Genomic DNA, 18628 nt, shown 5'->3' with positions numbered 1-18628 from the left:
TTCTAAAATATTTAGCTTTATGAACAAAAATAGGTTACTCACATTCTCAATTCCTGTCACTTACTCACCAGCTCATCTGAAACAATTATTACCCTTTCAGTACTCACCATCTTCTTTCTTAAAAATGGGAGTCAGAGTGGAGGGACTATTAATAAGATATATATAGTAGTTTCAAAATCTCATTCCCAGGAGCAAATATTTCACAGTAATAAGAAAGACCTGTCCTGCCTTCATGAGAATCAGTTAAGATATAAGAACTAATTTATGTATTATATAGCTATATATATAGCTGTATATTATGTAATTATATCTACATTTATTAAATAACTTATTACCACATTTTAAATGTTTAAGATTTATCCACTGTGCATAAAGAAAATACATCTTTGTCTGAATGTTTCATCTTTTATTACAAGCTTTAGAAGTGTAGCAGTAATATAAACTAGAAGCTTTGTAAAATCTAGTAATTTTGGAAACAAGTGGCCAGAGGTGAGGTCTTAGAATTGAACCAGGCGTGGAGGTTCCTCTGCATAGAAATCAGTTCAGTTCAGTCGCTCAGTCGTGTCAGACTCTTTGCAGCCCCATGGACTGTACAGCACACCAGGCTTCCCTGTCCTTCACTATCTCCTGGAGCTTGCTCAAACTCATGCCCATTGAGTCGGTGATACCATCCAACCATCTCATCCTCTCTCATTCTCTTCTCCTCCTGCCCTCGATCTTTCCCAGCATCAGGGTCTTTTCCAGTGAGTCAGCTCTTTGCGACAGGTGACCAAAGTATTGGAGTTTCAGCGTCAACATCAGTCCTTCCAATGAATATTCAGGACTGATTTCCTTTAGGATGGACTGGTTTGATCTTCTTGTAGTCCCAGGGACTCTCAAGAGCCTTCTCCAACACCACAGTTCAAAAGCATTGATTATTTGGCACTTAGCCTTCTTTGTGGTCCAACTCTCATATCCCTACATGACTAATGGAAAAACTTTGATTAGACAGACCTTTGTTGGCAAAATGATATCTTTACTTTTTAATGTGCTGTCTAGGTTTGTCATCGCTTTCTTTCAGGGAGAGAGTGTCTTTTAATTTCATGACTTCAGTCATCGTCCACAGTGATTTTGGAACTCAAGAAAATAAAGTCTATCACTGTTCGCATTTTTTCCTGCATAGAGATGTGAAGAACGTATTGGAGTCAAAGGAAACTTATAGGGTTTGGACTTCATCTAGTGAGGAGATGATGATGCCATTTATCGAAGTATTAATTTGGATATTCATTGTCAGGGTATGTACCTGATAACCAGATTTATAGGGGTGGATGAGAGCATCATCTGGTAAGTGAGTAATATGAGAAGAATGCTAGAACCACTGATAAATTATAATTTTAAAAGTAAAAAAAAAAAGATGATGAATCACAGCAAAGAAAACTGAGAAAGTAACAAGGCAGTATCATGGAATCCAAGGAAAATTAAGAGTTTCTAGTAAGGCGAAGAACAGCTCTGAGAGCCACTGAGAAGCTAAATGAAGAGAACCGAGGAGTGACAGGTGAGGCTGTTGACATGAAGGTCACTGGTGACCTTGGTCAGAGCAGTTCCAGTGGACAGTAGGGTAGCATGTTCTTGCACATTGTTCTCTGAAATCTGGTATCAGCCTTGCTTTACCTCACTTACCAAGATGGGGCTGTATTTTCAGCTTCTAGGACAGATTCTTCATGATTAGACCTTCATGTCCTGGAAAATTCCATCAGGAGAATAAGGCTGTATGTATTTAAAGACAGCTTTAGAATTGTTAACATCAGTCACTTGGAGATAGAATTTCAGTTTTCTATTTACTCTGCTGCTTTGAGTGGGCTGTAAAGCCTGAATCATCTTGTCAAATCATATTCATTGATGGGAAAGCCACTTTAAAAATGTCACTGAGTAGTACTAACTAGTCAACACAGGGAACATTTTGAATGAATGGAATGCCATTGTAACTATAATTAGTTTTAATTCTTTTCTAATAGTAGTAGACACTTAGTATAAACTTCAGAAATTAAAATCATGAATAATTGAGAGTTAACAAGAACTTGGAGGTTTTTAATGGGTAAGTATTTTAGATAGATTAATATTTTTAAAGCATTTTTATATACTATCAGTACCAAATTATTGACTAAGATTAAGGTATTTGTTTTTCATAAGAGTAGACATTTTATTTAAAATTGTTTTAAAATTACTTATTTTCCTGGTAAAGGCATAACTGGATTGTATGATGTAAATGTGTATTTTAAGTTAGGACTTAAAACTAGATGAGTCAAAGAGATGGTAAACAGCATTTGTTAGGAGGAAGTAGGTGAACTATGGTGGAATGGGTTGGGTAAGAACTACTTCACATTGCTGCGTCTGTTATCCTGACCCTCTGTGGTGTGCTCGGATGTGGCGGGGTAGTTGCTAAGGCTGGTTTTATAAGGGGGCATTTCAGAACCTTTCTTAGGCCCTTTGCTTATGCTTATCCTTCTGCCTGGCAATCTCTTCTTTCCTTTTGCCCCTTCCCACCTTCGTCTATGAATTCCTACTAATCCTTCAGCTGTTAGTTTAAAACCCACTTTCTCAGGGAAGCTTTCTATGATCTCCCAGAATAGAAGAAGTTTCTCTGGTTTTATTCTTTCTTAGCACTCAATATATATGTCTTTGCAAAATTTTTATCAAAACTGCAACAAAAATATTTCATGTATTATTAGTTGTTTGTCCCCTCCCACCCTGCCACCCTGAGCTTTGTATAGTGTATGACTGTCTTGCTCACTAGTATTCCTAGTGCCTGGTGGCCTAAGGTCAATCAGTATTGGTATGTGAAGGGAAGTCCAGAAGATTGCTCTTTAGAAACCCTGGAACTGAAATTTTAAGGTAGCTGCAGAATAAGTCCTGTATCTAGTCTAAGGACCTATTTGCTTGACTCCCAGGGATGTCAGGGAAACTGAGCCTTGTTCTGTTTTGCTGCTCTGAATTTAGGAGTGAACTTTGATGTTAATCTGAGGAGTCTGAGAAAGTTAAATGAGGACTTCATTCTTGACTGAGCATACCATACCGTAGTGTTTTTTTTTTTTGGATCTCATTCTTCCGTGAGTGTATGGTGCTATATCTCATGTTCTTTGTGCAATATTCAGACCACCGAAATGGGGGGGAAAGCCCCTAATTTCAGTTAAACAGTTGTCAAGTAATTGTTCTGAGTGTTTTATAGTATGAAAAGTTTAATCCTCATAATAACAGTATGAAATTGGTGGTGTTCTTTTTTCTTTGGCCATGCTGTGAGGCATGTGGGATCTTAGTTCCCCAACTAGTGGTCAAACCCACGCCCTCTGCAGTGGAAGCACAGAGTCTTAACCACTGGACCACCAGGGAAGTCCCTGAGGTTGGTGCTATTCTTACTGTCATTTTACAGATTAGGTAACTGAGGTGCAGAGAAGTGAAGTAACTTGCCCAAGGTCAGTAGCTAGCAAGTGGTAGAGTCCATGTAAACTCAGGCATCTGGCAGTGGAGTGCCTGCTCTTAACCCCTGTGCTATCCCAGCCCACATGAGATGGCTTTCGTACACTTCCAGAATAGTCTATGTACACAACTACTTTGAGTTGGTGTTTTTTTGTTTTTTGTATGTAAGATTGGTTTTGGAGGAGGGTAGTTGAATTCTAGAAAGTTTGATGTGACCTTCACTTAACCAGACTTATCCACAACTTCTACCAGTGAGGCGCTTTTTGGGAGACTCAGAAGTCCCTTTATCTGCATCAGTCACTGGAGAATGTTGCTGATTCTTTGCTTTGCACCTGAGTGACCTCAACTTCCTTTTGTATCTGTCTTCCTATAATCCTTATTTTGATTTACTGCGTCTCATCTCTCAGGTAATCTCAACATTGACACGTGTCAGATGGTGTTTCTGCAGTCTCAGTTTAAGGTCATACATTTAATTCCCTTTCATCTTGAGTTCCTGTATAAAGAAATAGAAACAGGAGGGGGAATGTGCACTACTGAGATAAAGGAAAATTAGCCGTCAATTGCCAAGGTAACGGTTCCCCCACCTTTTCCCCCAGCACCATGATCAAATTTAAGTAAATCCCTAAATGAACTCAAAATCCTTGAGTTCAGAGTTCACCAGGCTATTGCTAATGTCATTTTGTATGTCCAGTTTTTATCCTCTGTATTATGATTGTGGAAAATGTTCATAGATACTTTGCATCATTCCTTTTATCCATCTTTTGATACTGATCTATATGTATAAAGGACAGAAATGGTATGGACCTAACAGAAGCAGAAGATATTAAGAGGAGGTGGCAAGAATATACAGAACTATACAAAAAAGATCTTCATGACCCAGATAATCACGATGGTGTGATTACTCACCTAGAGCCAGACATCCTGGAATGAGAAGTCAAATGGGCCTTGGGAAGCATCACTACAAACAAAGCTAGTGGAGGTGATGGAATTCCAGTTGAGCTATTTCAAATCCTGAAAGATGATGCTGTGAAAGTGCTGCACTCAATATGCCAGCAAATTTGGAAAACTCAGCTGTGGCCACAGGACTGGAAAAGGTCAGTTTTCATTCCAGTCCCAAAGAAAGGCAATGCCAAGGAATGCTCAAACTACTGCACAATTGCACTCATCTCACACGCTAGCAAAGTAATGCTCAAAATTCTCCAAGACAGACTTCAACAGTACGTGAACTATGAACTTCCAGATGTTCAAGCTGGTTTTAGAAAAGGCAGAGGAGCCAGAGATCAAATTGCCAACATCCATTGGATCATCAAAAAAGCAAGAGTTCCAGAAAAACATCTACTTCTGCTTTATTGACTGCCAGAGCGTTTGACTGTGTGGATCACAACAAACTGGAAAATTCTGAAAGAGATGAGAATACCAGATCACCTGACCTGCCTCTTGAGAAATCTGTGTGCAGATCAGGAAGCAACAGTTAGAACTGGACATGGAACAACAGACGGGATCCAAATAGGAAAAGGAGTATGTCAAGGCTGTATATTGTCACCCTGCTTATTTAACTTATAATGCAGAGTATATCATGAGAAACGCTGGGCTGGAGGAAGCACAAGCTGGAATCAAGATTGCCAGGAGAAATATCAATAACCTCAGATATACAGATGACACCACCCTTAATGGCAGAAAGCAGAGAACTAAAGAGCCTCTTGATGAAAGTGAAAGAGGAGAGTGAAAAAGTTGGCTTAAAGCTCAACATTCAGAAAACTAGGACCATGACATCCAATCCCATCACTTCATGGCAAATAGATGGGGAAGTGTTGACTTTTTTGGGGGGGCTCCAAAATCACTACAGATGATGACTGCAGCCATGAAATTAAAAGATGCTTGCTCCTTGGAGGAAAAGTTATGACCAACCTAGATAGCTTATTGAAAAGCAGGGACATTACTTTGTCGACAAAGGTCCGTCTAGTCAAGGCTATGGTTTTTTCAGTAGTCATGTATGGATGTGAGAGTTGGACTATAAAGAAAGCTGAGTGCAGAATTGATTCTTTTGAACTGTGGTGTTGGAGAAGACTCTTGAGAGTCCCTTGGACTGCAAGGATATCCAACCAGTCCATCCTAAAGGAAATCAGTGCTGAATAGTCATTGGAAGGACTGATGCTGAAGCTGAAACTCCAATACTTTGGCTATCTGATGTGAAGAACTGACTCATTTGAAAAGACCCTGATGCTGGGAAAGATTGAAGGCGAGAAGAGAAGGGGATGACAGGATGAGATGGTTGGATGGCATCATGGACTCAATGGACATGGGTTTGAGTAAACTCTGGGAGTTGGTGATGGACAGGGAGGCTTGGTGTGCTGCAGTCCATGGGGTTGCAAAGAGTCAGACACAACTGAGCGACTGAACTGAACTATATGTATATTCAGTTGCTTGTTTGATACCTCCCTTTGGATGTTTTAAAGGCACCTCAAAGTAACATGGCATAAACCAAACTTTTTCTCAGTGGCCAAGTCATAATCTCTAAGTTCTTCCTTCCTTCTGCCTCCCAAATCTCATCTTTCATCTTCTGCGTCTTAACTTGGTTTTCAAATCTGTCATTCTTGTAAAATCTGTCCTACCACCATCCCAGGTGGGTTACCATTATATCTTACCTGAATTATTTCATTCTCTCGCCTATCTGGATCCTTGTCTCCAACTTGGCCCACTTCCAACAATTACCAGAATGATGATTCTAAAGTCACTTTCTTTTTTATAATCATAGAATACTTTTTTTTATTATCTCTATAATAAAGCCCAAAGGATTTTTTTTTAACATAGTCTAGAAAATCTTCTTGAACTGGTCCTTATCTGCCTTTTCAGATGCATCTTACACATTCTTCACTCCTTGTGAATCCCTCCTTACATTCTTCTGTTCAGCCGTACTGAACAACTTCCATTTTTTCAAACGTTGTTCTCTATGTTTTCTGAATTTTCAAATGGGACACTTTCCCTGCCTCTCACCCCACTAACCTCTATGCATCCCTCAGTATGCAGCTTGCACATCACTAGGTAACTTTTCTTGACTCACCTTGGTCCAGATTAGACGCCCATGCTTGTGTTCCTGTGACACCACGTTTTGTCTCTTTGTAGCACTTACTACGCTTGATTGCAGTTTCTTGTTTTATCGTTTCGCTGTCCTCTGGACTAAGCTCTGTGATGATGTAAACTGTGTGTCTTTGTCACCCTTCTCTTTGCAGGAAGCAGCCAGTGCTTCACAATGCTTAATCCATATTTGTTTAAAGTATGGATGACAGGTGACATTTTTACATTTGACTCAAAGAAGTAAGTTCAGTGAACAGTGAATCTCTCTGAGGGCAGAATTTTATTCTCTCAACCCAAGAAACCTGACTAAAATGACTTTAAAAGTCAACTGAAATGGTTTTCAATTTTCAAATTACCTTAACTGGTGTTGCAAAGTCAGATAAAGCATATACTCTTCATAGAAAGGCATACTTGTCTACCTGGGAGATAAATTGGGAGATTTTTATGTGTAAGTTGCATAGATTGTTCATGTTATGCTATTAATATCAGTGATTCCTGAATCTTATTACTTTTTAAAGGAAATTGAACAAATCATCACCTCTAACCTATACATTTGCTCTTCCTCTTCTGGTATTTGTCTGGATTGAGAACAGATCTATTCTGGCTGGCTCTCAGAATAGAAACCTGGAAATTATTCTAGCCTCTTTTTTCACCCTTGTTCCTCAAAAGCAGTTCATCCCCAGTTGCTGCCTGTTATCTTCTAACAGATCTGTACTCTCTTTCTCTCTTTTTTTTTTCCATTTATTTTTATTAGTTGGAGGCTAATTACTTTACAGTATTGTAGTGGTTTTTGTCATACATTGACATGAATCAGCCATGGATTTACATGTATTCACCATCCCGATCCCCCCTCCCACCTCCCTCTCCACCCGATCCCTCTGGGTCTTCCCAGTGCCCCAGCCCTGAGCACTTGTCTCAGGCATCCACCCTGGGCTGGTGATCTGTTTCACCCTTGATAATATACATGTTTCGATGCTGTTCTCTCAAAACATCCCACCCTCGCCTTCTCCCACAGAGTCCAAAAGTCTGTTCTGTACATCTGTGTCTCTTTTTCTGTTTTGCATATAGGGTTATCGTTACCATCTTTCTAAATTCCATATATATGTGTTAGTATACTGTATTGGTCTTTATCTTTCTGGCTTACTTCACTCTGTATTTCTCTTTGTTTTTAATTCCTTAAGCCTCTGGTCTAGACTTCTAAAATAGCCTCTTTTGCCCCTTGCTACCTTTTAATCTACCTCAAAAATGATCTTTATACAAGTTTGGCCCTTGCATTTTTTTCTGGTTTAGGCCCTTCACAAGGTAAACTCTCAAGCTCTTTGATCATCATGCTTTTGCCCCTGCATTATTCTGCAGTTTAATCTTTTTCCATTGTTTCCATCTTACATGTCAGAAGCCAGTAATAACTGAATCCTTATCGCTGCCTAAAATCACCATACTGTTTCAAGTCACTGTGCCTGTGTGTAGAGTCTCTTTCAGGAAGCAGGTCCTGACTTCCTTTGCATTCCTCAGCCAAGAAGTAGAATCAATTATTATCCCCATACTTGAAACATTTACTTACATTATATCAGAGTCTATTAATTAATTGACTTACATAGTGTACTATTAAACTCTGAACTTCTAGAAGTTAGGAACACTAGTTTTGTCTACTTTTTTTTTGGAATGCTTCACACAATGTGCATTAGTTTCCTAGGGCTGCCTAGCAAAGTACCACAAACTGGGTGGCATAAAAGAAAACAGACGTTTGTTGTCCCACAGTTCTGGAGGCTAGAAGTCCCAAACTGAGATGTTGGCAGGACCACGTCCCTTTTGAAAACTGCAGGGAATCTTTCCTCTTCCAGCTTCTTTCTGGTGGTTTGCTGGCAATTTTTGGTATTCCTTGGCTTGCTGCTGCGTAACACCAGTCTCTGCCTTCATTGTCTCATGGCTTTCTCCATATGTGTCTGTCTTTCTTATAAGGACACCAGTCATGTCAGATTAGGGGACTACCCTATCTCTCTATGACCTCGTCGAAACTTAACTGTCTACATCTGCAATGACCCTGTTTCCAAGTAAGATGATTCTGAGGTAGTGAGAGTTAGGACTAAAATATATATTTGGAGGGGATACAGCTTACTCTAGTGTTTAGCTTATAATAAGTATTCAGTAGATATGTACTGAATTGAAATGTAAATGAAATATATGTTATACATTCATGGTATATAATTAAAATATTTTTAGTGTGATTTTCAAACTTACTATGTACAAAGTATCTTTTAGATTTATCTATTTCCAGAAATTACATAATAGTCACATGGTACTTGTGACATTTGAAAATTAATAAATATACTATATTAAAAGTAAAAGCAAGTATTATATTTTCTGAATTCTTTATTTTTAAGTCCACTATTAATGTCTGTACTAATTTATATAATTTACATATAAAAGTTTTTCAAACAGTAGATGTATTTTAAATTTGGGAAGCACATTGTAGGCTTCAGTAGCAATAAATACCCTGTCTATATCCTTTACTCTGTTTTTTTAAGTTGTACCTCCTTTCTGCACACTATTGTACATTAATGTTGTAGCTTTTTTCTTCAGATTTTTTTTGTAAAATCTCTGTTGTTTTAGTAGTTTTCCATATTTAACATGTATAATAAATTGTATCCTTTAATGGGAATATGGAGAAATTAAGCTTATGTGATCTACTTCTTAGGTTCTAAGAGTCCTAGTTAGTGGGCAAGTGAAATAGAAAGCTGTGTCATCCTCAGTAAGTAAGGAAACACAGACTAACCTTATTTCTGTTTTTTATTTTTAAAGAGCCAGTACTTCCCATTTTTTGTTTTATTTTCTTTTATTTCTGGGTTTTTTAATCACTGATCTGTTAGTTTAGTGAGACATCATCAGAGCTTTTTAGACCATACCCAAGTTTCCTTTGCATTGAATGTTACTCAGGGGAACTCGTGGAAGAAGTAACTGTGTTAAGTGTGTTTAAGTTTAATGGATCTCTTCTCCATCCCTGCTAAGGCCTAATAGTTACATAGTTAATAGGTTGATTTTTTTTTTTTTAATGGATATCCAATTGATCCAACACCATTTGTTGGAAAGATTTTCGTTTCCTACTGAATTATCTTTACAGTTTTTTCAAAAATCAATTGACCAAATATGTGTGGGTCTGTTTTTAGATATTTACTCTGTTCCATTGATGTATGTGTCTATTCTCTTGTCATTACCCCTATGATCTTGATTACTGAGCTGGAAATTTTAAGTGTTGAAATCAGGTAGAGTGAGTCTTCCGACTTTATTCTTATTTTAGAATTTTGCTTATTCTAAGTTATTTGTATTTCCATATAAATTTTAGAATCAACTTGTCATTTTCTACTTGAAATGTCAGGTAGAATTTTCTTTGGGATTCCACTGAATATATAGATCAGTTCAGGATTGATCTTGAATTGATCCTAGGACTTTTGAATCTCCCAACCTACAAATATGGTATATACCTCTATTTATTTAGGTCATGTTTAATTTCTCTCAGTAGTGTTTTGTCGTTTTCAGTATAGAAGCTTGGATTTATTCCTGAGTATTTAATATATTGGCTTCCCAGGTGGCTCACTGGTAAAGAATCTGCCTGCAACACAGGAGACTCGGGTTCAGTCCCTGGGTTGAGAAGATCCTCCAGAGAAGGAAATGGCGACCTACTCCAGTATTCTTGCCTGAGAAATCCCATGGATGGAGGCGCCTGGTAGACTACAGTTAATGGAGTTGCATGAGTTGGACTTACTGACTAGCGACTTAGGAACTAAACTACCACCACATTTGTTGGTATTGAAATAACAAATCCTTTGAAAGGTTCAGTACCTCATAAAGAGAAAGACTGCAACAACTGTGGGGCAATTGTTGTAACCAAAGTCAGGTGAAAGCCAACTAGATATTCACAGTATTTGACTGGTAGCCCACTTTGTCAGGCTTTGGAAAAGTGACATAATTTTTTACACCTTTTTTTCCCTTTTTGTTTGAACAATGCCTTTTTGTTTGAACAAAAAGCTTTGTCCAAACTTTTGAAAAAAATATTTTCATAAATCTTCTTTATACCTAGTGCTGGTTTATTTTTTTTATCATAATGTTACTTAAATATGTTTATACATAAAATGCATGCTTATAGTTCTGATAAAGCTATAAATCAGAAAAGACATACAAATTCAACTAAGTAAAACTATAAAACTAACATAGGCTCAAATTAACAACATTAATGTGCTAGAAGACAAGACTTGAGATAGTATTTTTCTACTATTATATTGCTGGAAGCAGTATAGTATATTAATTAAGAGCATGGGCTCTAGAGTTAAGACTGAAGTTCAAATTTTGGCTCTACCATTATTTTTCCCAAGATGATAAGTTACCTAACTCATTAGGATTTTTGATAGAATTAGAATTATTGATATGTCAAGTCCTAGAGTAGTGCCTGGCAATCAATAATTGCTCAATAAATATTAACTATAACAATAGTTTTATATTGTTGTTCTGAAACCTAATGATTAATGTTAGGTTTGATGATAGCAAGTCTGATTCTGTGTTTAATATGTTTCTGATTTTGGCTTTAACAATATGAATACTAATACATAGAATGTCTGCTTACCTAAGTTAACATACAATGTGGTGATAATAACTTTATAGCTTTGCTGATTTAGGATAATCAAATCTCTTAGACTCTGCTAGGCAGGCCTCCTTGAGGTTCAATTTTTAATGAGGTGTCCCATAATCTGTAATACTGAGTGTCTAATCCAATCATCACCCATATAAGATATGGGAAAATCTTTCCTGAAGTTATTTTGAATTCTTGAAAATACAGAAGAAGCATTATTTTTCAGCATAGAGCTTGTCATCAAACTGCTGAAGGAAATCAGTATATTCTAGAAACTATAGTTAATCCTTGAACTGCTTCTGGGTTAATCTGTATATAATTTATAGTAGGCTCTTAATATCTATGGTTCCTCAACAACCATGGATTCAATCAACCATGGACTGTGTAGTACCGTAGTGCTACTTACTATTGAAAAATATCAGTGTATAGGTACACCTGCACAGTTCAAATTCACATTGTTCAAGAGCTAGCTGTACTTATTCTCAGTAGTTTGAAAATACCTTGATTGCCTTATTATTGATTCTCTTTTGTATAAACTTAAAATATATTGTAGTATATTGATAGCTATTCCTTGTCAGCTTAGACTCAGTTCATTTAAGTACCTCAAATATTAGCTAATTATGTTCTCATAACTACCAGTTAACATTGGTTGCCTGGCTGAATTATATTAATAGTAATACTGGAAAAATATTTTCATTTTATGGTACTTAAGAAAAGTTTAAGAGCCTCTTCATGAGATTGCAAGTGAGTTTCAGAATGTAATAAAAATGACTTATTATTACTACCTGTTGTTCTTAAAGTTGATGATTATTATAGAATTAAGTGGCTAAGCTTTTAATAAAATATAAAGTTTTATCCACTTTGCCTTTTAAGTTTTTTCTGGCTGTGGGTCTTCAGCAAATGTACTATTTTACTTCTGTATAGTAACTTTTACCTGGACAGTAAGTACTTTTGACTTCCACAGGCATATGCAGTTTTGTATTTTGATTCTGCCACATTTTTACAGTTTGAACTGTTACCATTTAAATACTGTGCCGTAATGTATATGATTTTTTCCTATGAGCATATATCATTTACTTCTTTTCTCATCAGTCTGTGACATTTAAAGAGATGTATTACTTCATCATCACATATGCCATTTCAGTTCAGTTGCTCAGTCACATCCAACCCTTTGCGACCCCACGGATTGCAGCACACTAGGCATCCCTGTCCATCGCCAACTCCCGGAGCTTGCTCAGACTCACATCCATTGAGTCGATGATGCCATCCAGCCATCTTATCCTCTGTCGTCCCCTTCTCCTCCTGCCTTATCAGGGTCTTTTTCTAATGAGTCAAGTCTTTGCATCAGGTGACCAAAGTATTAGAGTTTCAGCATCAGTCCTTCCAATATGCCATTTTCCTGATGTCAAATCATAATACTTCTCATTTGGCAATTATTAATGCAGAAAAGTAGTTTTGTATTTATATCTGGTAAAAAAGAATACATCATGAACAGGTTTCCCAACAAATTGAAAGTTGACTGATGTCACTTTCAGTGATTATGGACACTAATGTGAGTGCAGATACAAAGGCAAAGCATAACTGAAATTACAAGGCAATACTGAGATATAAGATTTAGATGATTCATAATATGATAATATTAATTGTATTTTATTATGATAAAAATGAAAACGGTTAACATTATGACATAAATTACCACCCTCCCAAGGTTCATTTGTTGAATCCAGTCTGAGAAACAATTGTCCTGGAGTATAGTGCAAAGAAAATGAAGGATTCTGCTGTAAGGTTTCCAAAACCAGAGATGAATGTATTCTTTTTGGGTATTAGTAGTTGAGTTCAGCTTTGTATAAATCAAATACTCAGTGGCAGTGACTTAAGCTAGATCAGAGTTTAATCTTTCCCGTTACGTAACAAGGAATCTTAGGCAGTTCAGAGCTGGTGGAGCGGCTCCGTCATATCACCAAGCTCCTCTGGCTATTCCTTCCCATCCTTAAGTCCTTATTTCCTGCTCCTGAGATGACCTCTGGAGGCCCAGCCATCATGTCCTTGTTCCCAGCAGGAAGAAAGGAAAGGACAAAGGGAGAAAGGCAAAAACCGGACAAGTCTATATTTCTGAGGCAGAAACTCCACCCAGTGACTTCTGTTTGGATATCGTTGGCTAGAACTGTGTCATATGATATTTTCCATATCAAAGGAATCTGGGAAATATGTTTTAGGTGAGCATATTGCGGCCCCAGCAGATTGGGACTCTGTAATAAATAAGAGAGATTGGATACTGGGTAGGCAAATCGCAGTCTCTGCCACGCTAACTAAGCAGGTATGTTAAGAAAGCTCAAAAAACAAATACCAGCACTGCCTCCAGTCTTTCTCGTCTATCTGAATTTCTACTTTAAAGTTATATGAAAGGAATATAAATGAAATAGGATCCTAAATTGCTAGATCATGAAAGAAGCATAAGGATCGTAGTCCTGTCATTTTAGACTTAGAGATAATTAGTGAATTATTAGAGGCCAAAGACATGAGTTCCAGAATGAAAATTTGAAGTTCTTGACTCCTACACCAGTCCCTTTTCTTTTGATTTGTTGTGTCTGTGCACTCAAATGCTCAGTCGTGTCCAACTCTCTGTGATCCCGTGGACTGTAGCCCGCCAGGCTCCTCTGTCCAAGGGGTTCCCCCGGCAAGAACACCAGAGTGGTTGCCATTTCCTCCTCCAGGGGATCTTCCCAGTTTGTGCTGCTTCATAAAATCTGGTTGTTCATGTATTACTCTCCTGCATACACGAGGCAGCTGTGTTTCTGTTTACACCCTTGGGGAGAAAATCCTCTTATCCCTTAAATGATTACAGTAAAAGTCAGAGGAGGGAATTTCATGTTTTTTATTTGAGGGTCTTATATGTTCCTTTTGTCAGTGTGGATGGTGCTTCCAGTATTTATATATTTATTCATTCACTCTTCATTCATATATTCAGCATCTACAATAGATTATGAGATCTCCAGCACAACCATATCTTATTAGTCTCTCTATCCCTAAGTAGGTCCTCATTGATGAATGAAAAATTATGTCATAGTCCCTGTCCTCAGGTAATCCTTAGGCAAGTCTGAGAGATGGATAAGAATGTCAGTGATAGTGGTACAGTAAAGGCCAAGTTCTCTGAGATAACTGAAGTACAGGAAGAGAATCTAAAATCTCTGAGGCTCAAAGAGTATCTAAAATGACTTCAACAGAAGGTGGTCCTGAGGTCATCCCTGAAAGGGTTTTCCAGGTAAAGAAAGAGGAACACTGCATATCAAGGCAGAGAAAGTTTTTAGCGGCCCAGGGGCAGTGAGAAACTGTTTTTAGGGAGGAGGAGACCACAAGAAATGCAAGAGAAAACCATGGTAGAAAATGAGGCTCGGGAGGTCGACTGGCCGTGGCTGTGTTAGAGAGGCTGTAGCGCACATGTTATGAAACACGTTAAAGGGTTTGAATTTACCAAACTCTGCTGATGGTGTGCCATGGAGGCAGGGCAGAGAATGGAGGCTCAAATTCACCTTTCATAGGGTCACATGGCATTGCAGTTGGACCGTGGCACCGTAGTACAGAGCGCACCACCAGCGAGTGCCTCTTGTCACTCACAGCTGCCGATGACCAGGGAACACACATCAAGATCCGTGTTCCTTCTTGCTAGTTCTTCCCAGGGTCTTCCTTTTGTCAGAGCCTTATTAGACGTTTCCAGTCACACATGGATTCCGTCTGTACCTTTTTTCACTTTTTTTGCCCATTATGTTGTCCTTATTCTTACCCAGTCAAGTACCCGTAACAAGTATTCTTTTTGACCTCTGTCCAATAAAGAATGATTTATTTCTATTTTGGTAGTTGGTTATATACCAACTTGTGTGTATAGGAACCTAAGATGGTAAAATATACCGGATGAATCTTTTTACCTCTGAATTGTGAGATAAGACAGTGTTTCAGGAATTTCAGACAGCAAGAAGATGGGAAGCCTGCTCCTAAGACTTGGTTAGGGTCTGGCACCCATCCTACCCATCCTTGCTTCTGGTCTGCAGCCTGCCTGCACCCCGTCCCAGCAGGGGCCTCTAGTGGCTCTCCTTTCAGTCTGTTTTCCCTTCTCTGTTAAAAGAGTTTTCTTCCCCACATCTCAGATTTAGCCCCACATTTTCTTCATGGACTCCCAGTAATGTCATTTGTTTTCTGGTGTCTAGCAGAAAATAGTCAGACATCCCTTCTCTCCCATCCATCCTAGAATGGATCTAAGCCTAGAATGGATCTTCCTCTAGTAATGAAGTTTATGGTGGTGGAAGGTGAAATTAGAAATTCATCCTCCTGGTTAATTGAACCTATCTCTTTGTAACTTTGAAACTAAAGTGTGCTATGAAAAAGTTCACCTCTTTTTTATTGCTTGGTTTTTTTTTTCACTTTTTTTTCTTGTGTAGACATTATACTAATAACAATAAAGGAAATAACAGATAATTCTCAAATCCCACAGCCAGAAACCATAAACTGTTTTTATTTTTTCCCTACATTCTCTTCCAGTCTCTGCCCATATACATGATATTAACTATTACTTTTATTGTGTGCCAGCTAATCATAGTTCATGGAAATTGAAGTGATTGAGATCTGGGAATATATTGGGTAATAATGGCTTCTTATTTTGATTATTTCCTTTTAGGAAGGACACTGCTGATCCTGTAACATGGAGGATTGCCTTCATACCTCATCTGAGAATCTATCCAAATTGGTCAGCTGGGCCCACAGCCATGGGACCATTTGCAGCCTCATTCCAAACCTGAAACATTTACTTTCAGAAGGTTCCCATGGGAACCTGACAGCAATGTGGGGCTGTAGTGCAGGCCATGCTTATCACTGGCCACTGACAGCTACTTGCAGAGCTGGCTCCCAAGAAAGGGTCTGTTTCCAGGATAACAGAAGTTTTAACTCTGATAGTCCCAGTATAATTGGCGTGCCCTCTGAGACTCAAACTAGCCCTGTTGAAAGGTACCCTGGGAGACCAGTGAAAACAAAGCTAGACTGTAATCGGACCAGAGACTCTTGTGACTTCTCTTATTGCAGTGAACCCTCTGAACTGGATGAAGCTGTTGAAGAGTATGAAGATGAAAACACTCTGTTTGACATGGTTTGTGAGTCTTCTGTTACAGATGAAGATAGTGACTTTGAACCCCAACCGCAGAGGCCTCAAAGCATTGCACGAAAGAGGCCTGGAATAGTCCCATCTTCTCTCCATTCGAGCTCCCAGACTCAAATGATTGATGAATGCAGCAGTGATGTCATCATTAAGAAGATCAAACAAGAAATTCCCGAAGATTACTATATTGTGGCGAATGCAGAGCTGACTGGAGGTGTAGATGGACCAGCCCTGTCATTGACACAGATGGCAAAACCCAAGTCTCAGACTCATGCTGGTCCCTCCTTAGGGTCTGCTAAACTGATTTCCCACGTAACATCCGCCATCGGCACAGAGCTGGACCCACATGGTGTGTCCGCATCCCCCTCTGTGATGTCTAGACCAGTCGTCCAGAAGACCACCAGGGTATCTCTGGCGTCACCTAACAGAGGACCCCCTGGTGCCCATGGCACCAGCCCGCACGTGGCCATGCAGATGCCCGTGAGCACATCCCATCCTAACAAACAGATCAGCATCCCTCTGTCTGCCCTGCAGCTGCCGGGACAGGATGAACAAGTTGCTTCCGAAGAGTTCCTGTCCCATCTGCCCAGCCAGGTCTCCTCCTGTGAGGTGGCCCTTTCTCCCTCAGTTAACACAGAGCCGGAAGTGAGCTCCAGTCAGCAGCAGCCCACAGTCGCTCCAAGCATAACCACCGAGGCCATGGCCCAGTGCATCCCAGGTATGGCGCGGGAGGCGGCAGCCCCTCGTTCACGCACATCAGGGCATTGTGCGCCGTCAGCACGCCTACAACCGCTGGCCCGGTTCGCTAGAGTTTGGGCCTTCGTTATTCTCAGAAAGATAGAAATAACGAAATATAATGCATTCAGGTGATATAAAAAGGAAATTCATCATCCAGTCGGTGCACCTCAGGGCTGAGAGAATAGCTGTAGGCTTGTGCTGATGATATCACGTGGCTAGATTTAAGGTTTGTATCTGATCTGAAGCTGAATTTTTATATAGTAAAATGATTTTTGAAAGCTTTGCTCTACTATCAGTATCAAGGTATTTGGTTACAGTTTTGAAGCCAAAATGATGTTGGGTTAGGCATATAATGAAAATAAACCTAATATTTTTTTTCCCAATATTATTTATTGGAACCAATTTAGCCCTTTATTCATTTTAGTGGTGTGGCAATTTAAGACAGGTTTAAAAAAAAAAAAACAAATATATCTGGAAGAAGTAGTTTATCTTTTTTCTCAAAATATATAATAATCAGATAACTTGCATTTCTGAAATACATGGATCTAACTAGAATGGATTGAGAGGAGAAGAAAATAGTTATATGAGGCCCCTGTCTGTAATTCCAACATGGTAAATGTTCTGAAATTCTAGCATTCAGTATTTATTTAATCTGAGCTGTTGTTATATAGAAGGGGTTTGAGTGTCATGCTTTTGGGTTCATGATTCAAATCTGATAGGCCAGAAGCAGAAACATGGAAGGGATGAACAGACATGCAGAGTACTATGTAGAAAGCATACATTCGTGACACATTTTGGTTTCATTTTAGTTCTTCTCATAAAGTCATGTATTTTAGGAAAAGCTTCTGGAAGCCTGAGATATCTATGCTTTTGCCCTCTAACTTCCTGAAAGTTAGGAAGACATTACTTTGCAAACATATTTCCCCATTTTAGTGTTAGCTTTAAGATTCCAAAAGGAAATCTTCAATTTATGATTTCCAAATACAATCTTGGTATTAATAATAAAATATACAAGGAAAATACTCATATCTGATTCAGAATTATGGTTTTCAGTTTATTCATTTTTCTTTCTTTTTAAAAGAACAGCTTTATTGATATAAAATTCATGTACCTTAAAATAACTCTTTTAAAGTTTTACAATTTGGTGTTTTTTGGTATATTCACAGAGTTGTATAACTATCGCCACTATCTAATTTTGGAATATTTTCATCACCCCAGAAAGAAACCCAATACCCATTAGCAGTCATTTTTTCCCCTTCTCACAGCCCCTGTCAACTGCTAATCTACTTCTGTCTCTATAGATCTGCCTGTTGTGCACATTTCATATAAATGGATTCTTATTTTATGGCCTTTTGTGACAGCCTTCTTGTACTTAGCATAATTTTTTTAAGGTTAATCTATCTGGTAGTGTCTATCAGCATTATTTTCCATTTCATTATTAAATAATATTTCATTGTATGGATAGACCACATTTTGTTTTTCCTTTATCAACTGATGGACACTTAAGTTGTGTCCATTTTTTGGCTGTGGTAAATATTGCTGCTAATGTAATTTATGTACATGTTTTTATGTGAACATACATTTTCATTTCTGTTGGG

The 18628-nt window shown here is 38.4% G+C and overlaps 1 protein-coding gene across 10 annotated transcripts in view; it reads left to right on the top strand.

Moving 5' to 3' along the window:
- The window catches only part of KIAA1958 (KIAA1958 ortholog), a 120670-nt gene that overhangs the window by 42254 nt on the left and 59788 nt on the right, over nucleotides 1–18628 (top strand). For 8 of the 10 annotated variants that reach the window (XM_043927624.1, XM_043927627.1, XM_043927625.1 and 5 more), the window contains exon 2: nucleotides 15819–17010. In XM_043927624.1, coding sequence (XP_043783559.1) covers nucleotides 15843–17010 — 1168 coding nt within the window. In that variant the 5' untranslated portion in view covers nucleotides 15819–15842. Of the gene's footprint in view, nucleotides 1–1505; nucleotides 1535–10228; nucleotides 10250–15818; nucleotides 17011–18628 lie in introns of those variants that run through there. The other 2 variants (XM_043927621.1, XM_043927622.1) reach the window with 2 other exon arrangements.

Source organism: Cervus elaphus, chromosome 16, assembly GCF_910594005.1.
Source record: "Cervus elaphus chromosome 16, mCerEla1.1, whole genome shotgun sequence".
Classification (NCBI taxonomy): domain Eukaryota; kingdom Metazoa; phylum Chordata; class Mammalia; order Artiodactyla; family Cervidae; genus Cervus; species Cervus elaphus.
Note: the sequence above shows the minus strand (reverse complement) of the source record. Positions and strands in the feature narration are given on the sequence as shown.